The 14,396-nt window shown below is 48.8% G+C and overlaps 1 protein-coding gene across 2 annotated transcripts; it reads right to left on the bottom strand.

The window, feature by feature from the left end:
• Window positions 1-1,932: 1,932 nt before the first annotated feature.
• LOC147887289 (uncharacterized) lies at window positions 1,933-12,824 on the bottom strand. 2 transcript variants are annotated; one of them, XM_087394726.1, is made up of 3 exons: window positions 12,703-12,824; window positions 12,133-12,354; window positions 1,933-2,204 (listed from the first exon to the last, which is right to left on the bottom strand). In XM_087394726.1, exons 2-3 carry the CDS (start codon window positions 12,307-12,309, stop codon window positions 2,130-2,132), a joined length of 252 nt encoding a protein of 83 aa, XP_087250852.1. In that variant the 5' UTR covers window positions 12,310-12,354; window positions 12,703-12,824; the 3' UTR covers window positions 1,933-2,129. The 2 variants fall into 2 exon arrangements, with proteins under 2 accessions (XP_087250852.1, XP_087250853.1); XM_087394727.1 differs by lacking the exon at window positions 12,703-12,824 and adding an exon at window positions 12,645-12,696.
• Window positions 12,825-14,396: the final 1,572 nt, after the last annotated feature.

The raw sequence follows: 14,396 nt of genomic DNA on the forward strand, positions 1-14,396 counted from the left end.
ATACCCTTAGGAACAACAAGGAGATTGATCCTTTGCCTACCTGCACTAGAGGTGGGCACAAATAGATGCAAGCCAATTTTTTTGCTATAGCTTTTGATTGCCATTGCCTATAATGAGAGCCTCTATGTCACAAAGATGCATTTGAAAGTCATAAATGGATGCAAGCCATGAGAGCTAAACTTGATTCCATTCAAGCAAATGGCACATGGGACTTGTGTGATTTGCTTGCAGGCAAGCGTGCCATCAGAACAAAGTGGGTTTAGAAATTGAAGTGCAAAGCTGATGGCAATGTTGATCGCTACAAAGCTCGCCTCGTTGCAAAAGATTATGCCCAACAACATGGTATTGACTTTGAAGAGACATTTGCTTCCACTTCACACATGACGACCATTCGTTGCGTCATTGCTCTTCCATCTCACAGGCATTGGGAGGTCCATCAGTTGGACATGAAGACCGCTTTCCTTCACGGGGATTTAGTGGAAGAGGTCTATGTCAACCTCCAAGATTTGAACTTTCAGGTCTAGACCTAAGGTATGAGGTATGTAGACTTAAAAAAGGCTCTTTATGGTTTGAAGCAAGCACCCCGAGCATGGTATGCCAAGATACATTCTTTTTTGTTGTGCCTTGGGTTTCAGAACAGCCCTACGGAGGCTACTCTTTCTGTCCAGAAGAGTGAATCAGCTATACACGACTGTTCTATGGTCCCGAGTCTCCACTGGTTTTGCATGCTTTCACGCACAGTGACTAGGCAAGTTTTTATGACACGAGAGTGTCCCGCATTGGCAACTGCTTCATGCTTGGATCTTCATGCATTTCATGATTCAACAAGAAGCAACCTACATTACTAGAAGTAGTTGTGAAGCTGAATACAAGGCAACCGTCACAGCTACAGTAGAGTGTGTCTGGCTCCGTAAGCTACTCACAAACCTTGACATCAACAAGTCAACTTCTACTACCATCTACACTGACAACTAGAGTTCTTTGGCTATTGCGAGAAACCAAGTGTTTCATGTGCGCACAAAGCACATTGAGGTTCATTATCATTATGTTCGAGAGCGACTGTCAGGTGGAGACATACAGTTGTCCTATGTTTCCACGGAGGACAACTTAGCAGATCTCTTCACAAAGGCTCTGCCACGGTCAGATTTCACCATTTGTTACATGATTTTGATCTCCATGTACTATCATAGGTTGCTATATCCGTCTTGGACAAATATGTGCAGCCATGATATAGTTTCCACGTATACCTGAAATGTATCCAGGATACTTCATCCATACCATGGAGGGGGGCTTGTTAGCACTTAGCCTTGGTATGGCCTTGTAGGCTAGTCTTACGAATTAGTCAACCCTTAGGTTGACTGACTTCGGGGCCATATAGGCCACCCCTTTGTAGTTTCTCATTATCCATTTGCAAGTACTTTGTGTTCCTGTTGTTTGCTCCCTCGCACTCCAATCCCATTCCATTGCTTCCCACACCCAACATCTCTCTCTCTCTCTCTCTCTCTCTCTCTCTCACACACACACACACACACACACACGCATGCATGCAGCGCGCAAAGAAAACCTAAACAAATACAGCAAGACAACAAAAGCTTCCCAGACTAATAAAATACCTCACAGTATTCCACAACTTGGCTTACAAGAAGCTTTTATTGAATGTCTTCGATTGATCTTTCATGAAATGAGGCAATATCATCACCACTGCAATTGGCTTACAGGAAGCTTTATTGATTTTTTAAACCTGGTCTTTCATGAAGTGAGGCAATATCCTCAACACTGCACTACTTAGTGACCTCAAAACAGTTCAATTTCACCACCTTGATGTTATCTAAGAGATAAAATACCCAAACTGACATATACACACACATTAAACCAAAAAGAAAGAAAAAAAGAGCATGAAAAAGTTACATTTACACATAGCACCAAACAACAAAACCAAATAGAGTATATATATCCAAACAAAGTTAAATCACTTAACACTTCAATTTAAGGCTACTCTCAGAAGAAAATATCATTATGTAGCAAACGTTTTGAATTAAGAAAATTAGTTTGCTACAGAACTAGATCATGGTTGGCCACCACACAGAACTATATTGCTACAGAACTAGATCATGGTTGGCCATCACACACTACTTTGATGGAGCCTCTCCAAAGTTCTTACACCACAGCTGAGAAGGTATGGGACGCACTGGAGGTGTTCTTTCCTGCATGCAAAGAGACATTGTGGGAAAGAAAATTAGTTTAAATTTACTAATTCACACTGGAACAAATTTTCACTTAGCAACTCGCTTTAAAGATTGTGTCTAGCCTAGCCTTAAGCCTTTAAACGAAGAATACTTACAAGAGTCCAGACATCCGCATGCCTTGTGCATAGATGCTGTGGCACTGTGGGTAGTTTTAGGACACTGATGGATTGAAGACCGATGCTTGTAGGCCAGCATGAAATGGTCAGACATAGCTTGTAAATTAGATTACTTGTTTTACTTCATGTCAATCAAGATTGGCCTGAAAACAGGGTCAGTCTTACATACCACGTCTCTAAATGAGCTATACATTAGAGCTTGTGAGCCATCATTGAACCTACCACCAAGGCCACCAACCACACCATCTGTTCTGGTAAGCCTTTCTGAAATCAGCAACAGCTGACCTGGCTGACCTAACCAGACAGCCCAAAAATCCCCACCTAGCCTGATTGGCCTGTTGATGATTCAGCCAAACAGACTGACTGACGAGTGCCAACCCAATTGCTTCCCATCCAGGTTGCTGCTGTACCTAGGCAACCCCCCCTTCAATACACACCCACCCCTTGGATCGCTGATGCACGAAGGCAGCCCCCAGCCTTCCTTCTCTTGTACCTATGGTTGAGATGCAGCTGGCCCCTCAGGGGCTAAACTGCAATGTTCAATAATGCACAGAGAATCCCTAATACAGCTTCCTGTTGCCTACCATTACAGCCAGCCAGGTATGTCCATGAAAGACTCACCAGATCAACATCCATCTGTGGCTCTGAGCCGATGCTCCAGTCAGTGTTGTCAGCCTCCTCACGCTCCGCACTTTTGAGTCACCAACCTCATCCTCATCCCACATTCGTGTCGACAGCCTCACAATTCATAGGCAAAGGTGCCTGTCAACCCTTTCTACCTGACATCAGAAATCCTCAAGGTTTGTCCAACCCTCAGCCAGGGCCAGACAAAGAGTGTAGGGCTTTGCACAGGGCTGCCTCAAGGATCCACAGTCTGCAACATCAGCATAAGCTGCCATACAGGCAGCCAGGACAGCCAGCAGGACTGTGCCATTGCCCAGACAAGCATGGAGGCCTAGAGCAGTACCAGCCCCAGTAAAAGTGCCATGTGGCCCACATCTCTCAAGAGGCGGGCTTTTCTCACACACAGGATGGATGAGATTGTCAGATCTTTTCAAGGAGGAGACCCGACCACTGGATGGGGTTTCCTAACGGAGGGGAAGTCACTTATCCCCATCACTGACTCAGATGTCTCTCACACGTATGCATGTTCCCTCTATGATGTCCACATACAGACACCACCGGACATGTCCTCTATGCCTGCGCCCACCACTTGTCGCTTGTTTACCGCACAAAATATGCGGGCTGCACTTCGTCGCCTACACAACCGGAAAGCACAGGATCATGAGGGCCTGCAGACTGAGCACTTTGCACATGGACAGGAGGTCTTAGCTCCGGTCCTAGCACACATGTTCAACCAGGTTGTTTGTCGAGGCTTCCCACCCACATGGAGCACCACCACTATTGTGCCGATACACAAAGCCGGCGACCCTATGGAGACTAGGAATTACCGCACCCTCATGATTGGTCATACTCTGGCCAAGATTTATGGATCGTTTCTAGAGAGGGAGCTCAGTAGTCATACAGAGGCTCGAGGGCAGCGAGCACTAGGACAGGCAGGTTTCCGGAGGCAACATTCTACCTTAGACCACATATTCACTTTAAAAGCTGTCATTGAGGAGGCGAGATTCACACACCAGAAAGTCTACACATGCTTTGTAGACTTTCGAAAAGCTTTTGACACGGTCCCACGTTCCCGCATGGTCAAGCAACTACAGGAAATGCAGATTCGAGAGATGCTGATTTGGGGGCTGGTGAGCTTATATGAGTCAGTCGGAGGCAAAGTACGTGCCCTAGGCGGTCTATCAGACTGGGTTGAGAGCATGATTGGAGTGAAGCAGGGCTGTCCACTCTCACCAACCCTCTTCGGACTCTACATCGATGAGATCACATCTTTCATAGATCGCCTAGGAGGCGAGGGTTTCACTCTTGGGTGACCTCATGATACAGTACTCAGTTTCACCTATCGTGATGAGCCAGGGGAGATAGTGCAGTCCTACACATATTTGGAAGCAGTCTTCACAGGACCCCTCTTCACGATGACACATGCAGCCTAGGCACGACTCACACAAGGACGGGGTGCTTTGGCCTGACTAGAGAGACAGTGCTTCCAAGCACACTTTCATGACCCACCAACGAAGAGCTGGCTCTTCGACACACTAGTGCGACCGACGGCCATGTATGCAGCACCCTTCTGGAGATGTGACTTACCGAAGACCGAGTGGAGGAAATTTAAGTGGCTATAGGTGACTATGGGCTCCAGGATGATTCGGAGTAAGCCCTCAATTCCACATGAGATAGTACAGGCAGAGTTCACCATGACTCACCTACAAATTGATGCCATCTTTCAGACAGTGACTTTCATCCATAGAGTCTGGGACTTTGCCTCGATGGAGATTACCAAGGCTGACCTTAAAGTCATCCAAACGACTAGCAGAGAGCGGAGCAGACACATGGTAAGCACGGATATCCACATGGTTTACCAGGCACGGTATCCAGATGGACAGGCTCCCCCCTTTTCAATACAACATGGACACACCCCCTGAATCGATCCCACGAGATGAGATCAACCGTATCATACAGCTAGATCTCCTTCAGCTCCATACGTCTCGGACTTCGGGGGGGAGGCTAGGAGCTCCCTACCAAGTCCCAGTGCTACTACGACCACTTCCTGAGAGTATCGGAGGAGGGATCCATCATCAAACCCCAGTATCTAGGGGACAAAGGAGTCTCGCATGCACTGAGGATTGCCATTGGACAAATCTGTGTTTCATCTCATCAGTTAAGGATCGAGACGGGGAGAGCATCAGGCATACCCAGGGAGCAGCGGCTATGTATGCTTTGCACACTAGAAGTGACTGAGACAGAGGAGCATTTCCAATGTGTTTGCCCAATGCCCAGCCTATTATGAGATCAGGGGACGATACCATTGCCTCTACCAAGAGAGAAACGGCTTCAGTCCACTTCCACGATTGATCCACTACCAGGTATGGTTTGCATTGGGCTATATTTATTTGAGATGCGCCAACAAAGGGAGACCCTACTACGACAGATCGGAGAGCAGCAGGAGACGATCATGCCACAGGACAGAGAGGTTGACAAAGCACAGCATCATGTCACAGACTTCTATGCATTTGAGTCAGCCCCAAGACACATCGAGATGGAGGTGGAGGAGATAGCTGACATGCAGGCAGCCTGGATTACCAAGAGAGGGATGCAGAGACCACCTGTAGCGACCACCTGTAGCACGGAGAGTAACCAGAGCACACTCTATTGAGGTCTGTCCTATCACAGCTTTCCTCAAAGGAGACCGCCCGAGGTGAGGGGTTACTCTGAATATAGCCCAACGGGTTCAGAGATCAAGGAGACCAAGTCCCCCTCCGCCACCATAGCATGACACAGCCCAACAAATGCAGATCCGAGACATTTTCATTGCTCACATGCAAGCTACCATGGTGCCGGGCTGTGGCTTTTGAGCCTGAATCTCAGATCTCAGCATGTTACAGCTCTCAGATAGTTGCTAGTTGCTAGGCTCCGGGTTATATATCTGATTTTGCTCGAGATATTCAGCTCTGTAGAGTTATCAGGTTATCAGCCTATCAACTTATCAGTTTATCAATTTAGTAGTCTTGGCCTTAGTACGCCCTTTGCTCCAGCCCACTGAGGCTTGTATGAAATCATCCTCTTGGTGTACTTTGTCTGTACATGCTTCTCGCTTATATTGACTTCATACCCCTATTAGAGGACCATGCTACCCTGATCACCCGCTCACTACATGAGGCTGCCCTTCACGCTTTCCCTCACACCACTCGCTCCACCCGCCCACCACCACCCGGGACCGCCGTACCTTGTAATAGGTGGTACGATGATGAGTACAAGGCTTTATGTCATCAGCTCAGATTCGAAACCAAAAACAATCTTCCGAGTGAACCAGAGATGCTACGTGAGTTTCGCCGACTAGTACGTAGAAAGAAACTAGATTTCGTTCGCCGGAACAAGGAGAACTTCTGAACTATTGAACAACTCCAAGGACTATTGGTGGAGATTTCTAGAGGGACAGCCCCCCTCACCACTCACTAACACTCAGGTCTGGCATAACTATGCATGCACACTATATGGCATCCCAAATCAGCAAGTCCTTGACCTCTCACATATGCCACGTCCCACATCATGTACCCTCTTCACTAAGGGGGGAGTGAAGGATGCCGTAATGAAACTCCATAATGGCAGAGCGAAGGATCATGAGGGGCTATTCACTGAGTTCATTGCATATGGGATTAACCTCCTAGCCCCGATCTTAGCAAAGCTCTTTAACGGAGCTGTTTGTTTGGGGTTTCCGCGCACCTGGAACATTAACACTATTTCACCCATCCACAAGGCAAGGGACCCCATGAGCCCGGAGAATTACAGGACCATTATGATTGGATATGGCATGTTCAAGATTTATGCATTAGTGCTTGATTCTAAGGTCAGTCCATTTGCTGAGTGTCGAGGACTTAAAGCAACAGGACAAGCTAGATTCCGGCAGGATCATGGAACCATGGATCACATTTTATTTTGTTTTTTCAAAGAAAGGAACCTTCTATTAACGCTTGAAAGATTTTCATACAAGACAGCAACCCCGAAGGTGCTGAGTATGGAAAAAACCGGAAAAGGCTGAAAGAAAAACCGGCTTGTTCCAGAGAAACCCAGCTCACTGCCTAAGGGATCTCTGGAACTGGGGCTAACAGCCAAGTGGGGGGACTATACAGCTAGCGAATCCCTCGCGGAGTGAAGATGTAGATAATACTTGCAGGCCAAGCCTTGCAGAAACAAGCACGCCTCTCAATAGTCGCCCTGGAGCCTGGAGTCCCGCGCTCCCAGGTGGACAGTAGAGTGTAAATGATATCCTGCCATATGGCAACTAGGGTAGCCACGGGTGGAACCGGGTGCTCACCCATCACAAGACTGCAACGAGCCACCCAAATGTTCCAAGCCGTGATGCTAGCTATCACCTCCCAAACACTATCCTCCTTAGGAGGAGGAGGAGCTAGACTGTCAGGGGCGACTACCTCGTGGAGTGCGATCCTCTGGAAACTCTGACCCTATATCTGGTAGGCTGGGGAGATCTCATCAATCTGAAACGCGTGTCCTCCCTCTGTCAACCAAGCCACCATCCCTCAGGTGTAGTCTCTATGAAGACTCTCCATACGTGTCATGATCCTAATGGCTCCCATCCAGATCCTCGCTGCGCTACGACAGCTCCACAAGCAATGCGGGATAGTCTCCAGGGCACCATCGGAGCAACAATAGCACTGCCCGTCCACTCGCATCTGCTCCAACCACAGTCCGATGGGCAAGCCTCAGTGGGCGGCCAGCCAGAAGAAGTAAGAGATCTCCCTCGGCTGCAAGCTGGACCACAACCACATCCAAAACCTGGAGCGCACATCCCGAGACACTCTCTGAGTCACCCAATGTCTCTCCCTCGAAGGGGGGTCCACCTCGACGAGTCCATCTGAAGCCTCCTGCCAATCCGTGTGGTGTAGGAAAAGAAGGGCACCTCATCCACCTGCTCTGCTGGGCCGCCCTTGGAGGGCCAGAACCACTCCCCCGGATCCCACTGGACCTCCCTCAGGGGTCTACCCTCCCACAGCCAAAGGCGCCATCTAGAGGCATCCTGCTCTGAAATACTAGGAGTGTCAATGTGCCACTCCTTTCCCAAACGGCCCACCACTCTGATCATCTGCCAGTGTATCCCATCAAGACTCCCATCCATCTCGGGGTCACTCTCAGTGAGTAGCTGAAGTAGGCCTCCAAGTCCTACATGGAAGAAGCCGGGGTGCGTGCTGCCGCGCTGCATCAACATCCTCAAGGGAACACCAGTACATGAAAACTGCCCCAACCATCTGCTGTCTCTCCAAACGTGAAGTCCTTCCCACCAGGACTCTGGAATGGCTAAGTCAATCTCGCCCATCCGCTGCCCTGCCCCTCGCAGATGCGCTAGGGCATCAAGCCTCACCTATGTCTCCATAGGTAGTCTGCTCCAACGGCCAAAGGACCCTGCTAGCCCACTGTCCCACTGTGCCCAACCAATGTGAGTCCGCTGTCCGAGCATACGGTTCTTCTGATCTCTGATCTCTAGGTGCCACATAAGGGACTGGCGCTCAAACTCCTCTCTGCATCTAGACGGAGCACGGATGAGACCCCCTGCCAGTCTCTGCCATACCTTGTGAAGACTCCTCATCAGAGGGAAGCCCTTCCCTATAAGGGGGCCTCTGAGAAGATCCATCGATGTGAAGGCTACCAATGTCCCCCAGTGCGTGGGATGTTCCTCAAAAGCCCTCGCTGTAAGAGGAGCTTCCAAGGCACTGCACCTGGGGTGAGGCCACGGACCACCAACTTGCCCAAAAAAGCCCTGCTCTGCATCTCTAGATCAATGACACCCAAGCCTCCCAGTGCCTGCGGCATGATCACTGTCTGCCAAGCTACTCGGGCCCTAGTATTCCTCATGCCATCTGAACCTGCCCAAAGGAAGTTCCGTACCAACCGTTGGAGCTGCCCAATGCAACCTCTGTGAAAGCACCAGCAAGAGGCGATATACCATGCCGTGGCAAGAAGGACCTAGTTTGCGCGACCTGCTAAGGAGAGTTTGACCGAGCTCCAATAGAGAAGCTTCCGCTGAACACTCTCAAGGACCAGGGCAATCTGCTGCTCTGCTATAATGTCAATACCCACCTGGCATCCAAGGTATCTCGCTGTCTGGACCCGCGGTATCCATCTAAAACCAAAGTCACTCCCAGATCTCCTGTGTCTCCTCAAAGCCTGTGAAGAAACCTATAGATTTTGTCCACTTGATCCGTGTCCCAGAGGCCTCACAATAAATAGCCAGGGCGCCCCTGACTCTCTCCAGACTCGCTGTGGTGCCCTCAACATACAAGGCCGTGTCGTCTGCAAACTCCGAGTCAAGTAGCTCCTCCTCCTATCTAATTGGGAGCTTCAACCCTATGAGACCCGCCACCTGTGATCTCAAATAGTAGCCCAAAGCCTCCGCCACAAACAAGAAGAGAAAGGGAGCAAGTCAGCAGCCCTAGCAGACTGAGCGAGAGAGGAAAGGCCTCGCCTGTGTGTCCTCTGATAAGCATTTGGTGTCACCACAATGTAAATATCCTAAGTCAAAGTACAGTTGACCATTTATTTGATCATAATTAAAGAGTTTTCCATCTGGATTAATTATGTCCAAAAGAGTTTTTCTATTGGTCAAAGAATTGACTACGGTCAAAGATACTTGACTTCGATCAAGTAAGCCTAATCTCAGACGACTTGGTTTATACAAAGAAAGTTAACTGCGGTTAACCAAGATGTGCCAACTTCGGTTGGAGAGACTTGACTATAATTAAGGCGCCTTGACCCTTGGTCAAAGCCCCTTAATTATGATTAAGAGCGTTAACTCCGGTCAACCTGAGAATAAATATATTTTGTATATTTGTTATGTGTGCACATGTGTTCACTGGGGATGCCCACCGTGACTAGAATTAGTCCACAGTGTGTTATTTGCATGCAAAGCGCTAACAATTAATGGGTGCCATAGTGGTGCACTTTAATTAATTGTTGCAGGTACTAGGAAGGGTTATTTTTCCTAAGCGCTACGGAGCCTAACAAGCATCTAGGAGGCGGTTCGCATGACCAAGTGCTTTGAAGACTCCAGAGTTGCCCTTAGTGGCATGTAATAGGACTTAGTCTAGATTTTAGACAAGTGGCATGTTGCCAATTTGAAATGAGCTTGAAGCTCTTGTAATATTGATTCACATTGGATTTTGTATGAGCAGCTCTACGCTGAACTGTGTACTCACTTTCTCTCAAGAAATAAAATACCTTCAGGGGGGTCCAGCCCGACATGTTGTCCTGGGCCCTAGCTATCTGTAGAGAGAGGGAGAGAGAGCGCTTATGAGAGTGTTTCTGCAGTAATTTATAAGCAGGAGGTTTCATTGGTATTAGAGCAGGATTAAAGGCTTTCTCAAGCCTTTGATGATCCAAGCAGTAGCTTAGGCAAGGATGTGCGAGGAAGAAGAGAGTTTGCTGTGCACAACGGACAGGGCGTTATTCTGCCTATGAACTATCTGTACACGTGGGATTGTAATACGCAAGAGCTAACGGGGGCCTTGAGTCCTGACGAGACAGATAAGAGATAGTTCCAGGGTCCTAACCTCCATAAGTCCCGTGGTAAGGGACGCCCAAGCTGGAGGTTAGGGGCCGCTGACTGGGAAGACGAGCCTCGTCCCTTAGGATCCCTCCCTGAACGGACCTGCTGCTGCGATGAGGAGACACAAGGGGGCATCGTCGTTCCCTTGCCAGCTGGTAGGGGTGTTGAAGCGGAAGAACCTGCTGCTGAAGTGAAGAGGGGAACAGTAGGAGAGGGAGCGGTGGGGATGCGGGGATAGAGGGAGGAGGCGGATGGTGAGGGTGACTATAGGAGGGGGGGCTGAGGGAGGGGAAGGGGACGAGGGGAACCCTGGAGGAGGAGGGGGAAGTGAAGATGAGGAGGGAGAGGGGGAGGGGGAGGGGGAGGGGGACGGGGGGAAAGGGAAGGAGGAGGAGGAGGGATAAGGACGACATCAGATCCCCCCTGCTGATCTGGCTCGCCAGGACTCTGGATCGGCTCTTCCGCAGTCTTCATCGAACTAGTGACTGCAGCTTCCGCCATCACCGCATCTGGAGCTCCTGGGGCTCGCTGCTGCTGCAAGGGTGGGTGCGGAGGCGGAACCTCCGAAGTTGGAGGATCGGCAGAGTGGGTGGTGGTCCTTGCCGCCGGAGGAGGTGGCTCCTATTGATCCTCCTTCGAGGCCTCTCAATCAACCTTGTCCCTCTCTCTGCAATTGGCCCTCTACCTGCGGCGTTTGCGGACCTACTTACTTTGTTTCCTTTTCTTTTTAACCTGTGTCCAGTCCCCTGTTGAGGGGGTAACCCATGGGGTCTAAGACTCCTACTACTACTGCCTGAGAGAGCGCTGAACTCGCGCCTACTGACTCTGCCTACTTTGCGGAGGAGGGAGGGGGCAGGCGCACAGGGGAGGCCACGGGGGCAATCTCTGGCGAGGTGACCCATTTGTTTGCACCGAAGACACTAGCTTGGTAACCCGAAGATCTCCACTCTCTGGCGAAGTGTGCCCCCTTCTAGGGTCTCGAGAAGGATCAACTTTGGGAGGAACTCCGGGCTCTCCACCACTAGTCTGATCCTGGGGACTCCATCATCTGCTAGAACGGAGGCGGCCGTCTCTAGCGGGGACTCAAGCACTATGCCAAATGCCTGACCAATGGAAGGGAGGATGGCTCGATACTCCTTGGGGAGCCCTGGAAAGCGGAGTGTAACCGGAAACCGTGGAACATGGTGTGTCGTATCCATGTCCTCGACTGTGAACCCATGATACCAAGGAAAGAGGTAGACAAGGTGCGGGCCAAGGAGTATGCGGCTCTGCTCCACAAGTGTCGAGGCGGTGTCGGGGGAGCTCAGCTGGATGAGGAAAACGCCTCGTCCATAACAGTATAACCCTGTCGGAGCTTATAAACTCGCCTCATAACATGATGGTATTAAGTACAACGTCTACTACTTTCTATTTTCAATTGAAGCACACATCCCTTCTCGATAAGATTCAGGTTTGACCTTTAGGTTTGCAGATGCTGTGACAGCTAGTTCCCATCTATGTTAAACCGGACATAACTTGCAAATTAGATATTTCGGCAAGCCTCCTTAGAAAAAAACGGTCGTCAACATAAAACCAGTGAAATTTTCCGTACCTCTAGCTCTGCAGATTTCATTGCGATTGGGATGCAAACAAGAAAGATGCCTGTGAGTGCAATTGCCGTGTTGCGACGCCAATACCTAGGATTGCAATACCATCCTCCAGTCAAGCTCCACACATTGGTCGGGTACCCTGGATACTCCCCTTTCCCAATGTGGCCACCACCAGCCATAGTTTGACGGAGCTGGAAATTGAGCAAAATCTAACGTCGTAGAACCTGTAATAAGACAGCCATGAAAGCCCAATTCCGTAAATTATGCAACGCAACGCAGACACCGATGACTGCTGTGATGGATGACACGACTATGATTCTCTCCAAAGCTCGCAGGTGCTATCAAGCACGCGAAAATTCAAGGAGGATATAAATCGAACGAGACAGGGGATCAAGGTAGGATGCAGGACAGTATGCAGAAATATTTCATGAAGCATTTCTTCGATTTGACACTATGGATCTGGACAGAGACGGACATTCACAAAAAGAGAGAGAGAGAGAGAGAGAGAACGCACCTGTGGAGAGTTCTTCCAGAGAGAGAGAGAGAGAGAGAGAGAGAGAGAGAGAACGTACCTGTGGAGAGTTCTTCCAAATGGTCCAAATGACAGCTTAACTATTGAAATCACTCAACGCGTTTAAGGGGTGATTAGTGCTTAGTGAGACTTTAATGTCTTTCACTCTCACCCCATTGGCTAAAGAGCGTTGCCCACCATCCTCTCGCACTCCTAAACTGATCACTAGCACAATTTTCTCTGGCCAAACTGATCACTAGCACAATTTTCTCTGGCATTGGACTGCTGGGCTAGCTTCCTCGATTTTCCGGATTTCAGCCTACCAACTCGTCGCTAATTTGGACCGCGTTAGTGAATAGACTCTCTCTCTCTCTCTCTCTCTCTCTCTCTCTCTCAACTCAGGCTCTAGTAGTGGAGCGTACCAGTGCTCATCCCGATCCCCACCTTTATCTTCTTCATTGCAGGCTTGGAACACATCCACGGGGGTGGTTCTTTGAGTCATTTGCAAACAAATTGCCGATCATAAGGTGTGCCTTCCAAATCTATAGGTTGACCCTCACAATTTGCTTGTCCTTGCACAAATTAATAGGATTGGAGGCCCAGTCATGTACTAGGCCAGTAGCGCGCATGAAGGGTCTACCTAGGATGACATCATAGCCATCCGGTTGCCCGTGGAAATCCATCCCCACAAACCAAACTTGATAGGTGAGACCAAAGCTCTCTCTCTCTCTCTCTCTCTCTCTCTCTCACTCTTTCCTTCTTTTCAAAAACAGGCCAGCTTAGTGGCTAGGAACTTGCAGGCTATTGGGCATCACCAGCTTCCATGCGGGGATCCAATTTGGGTTCTCCTGCTTCTGCCCAATCATCGATGGCCGACACCAACAACAGCATGGGGAAGCCCTCTAAGGGTCTTTCCAAAGAGTGCCCATTGTTGGGGCACTTAAAAAAGGGGATGAGCAGGTTGCCATGGGTCTCTAGAGCCCTTTACGAATACATTGCCTACCTGAACATGCAATGTTGGCTACCCATCGTTGGGTAGATTTTAGGCTTGACATGGTGGCCAAGTAGGATGGTGTGTAAAGCCCTTAGTGCTCGCCATTGGTTTTACTTATTCCCATTGGGGTTGTGAGGAGTGGTGTGGCGGGCGAAGCCTCAATGACCCTAAGTATCCTATATGATGTCACTCAGTTTGGACTTGAGCAACACATGCCTTCAATTCCCCTCAGGGAAGGATAGTAGTTGCTTGTCAGTGTAGGCCAAGGCAAGCCTACCCCTTGCGTGCGTGCATGCGTGTGTGTGTGTGTGTGTGTGAGTGAAAACTCGACAAACCCGTTTCATAGTGAAATGAAAACAATTTTGGTAATGGAAACAATAGAGAAAACTGCTATGAAACATTACAACATAGAAAACTACAAGTATGTCATGATGCTCGATGGAAAGTGCCTCTTAAGTAGGCATAGAACTTCTATGCAATGTAACTAGACTATTGATGTTCGATGAGGAGATCTCGTTTATATATCCATCTTTACCACGTGCAAGGAAAGGTTTGTAATATTACTAATCAAAGAGCTTATGAAGATTCTAAAATGGTATTAGATTATACATAGAAAGCATACCTGACTACAGATTGGATATGTAGATAGTTTTTCTAACATCGTATTACAAGCACTCTTTTACTACAATTGGGAGGATAAACTATATGTACAAAAGCAAGTTATGATGCAAGAAACAATAAGAACAAAATTATAATGTAAC

This window comes from Dipteris shenzhenensis, chromosome 23 (assembly GCF_047967505.1).
Source record: "Dipteris shenzhenensis isolate YYH24624 ecotype China chromosome 23, Dip_SZ_1.0, whole genome shotgun sequence".
NCBI lineage: Eukaryota > Viridiplantae > Streptophyta > Polypodiopsida > Gleicheniales > Dipteridaceae > Dipteris > Dipteris shenzhenensis.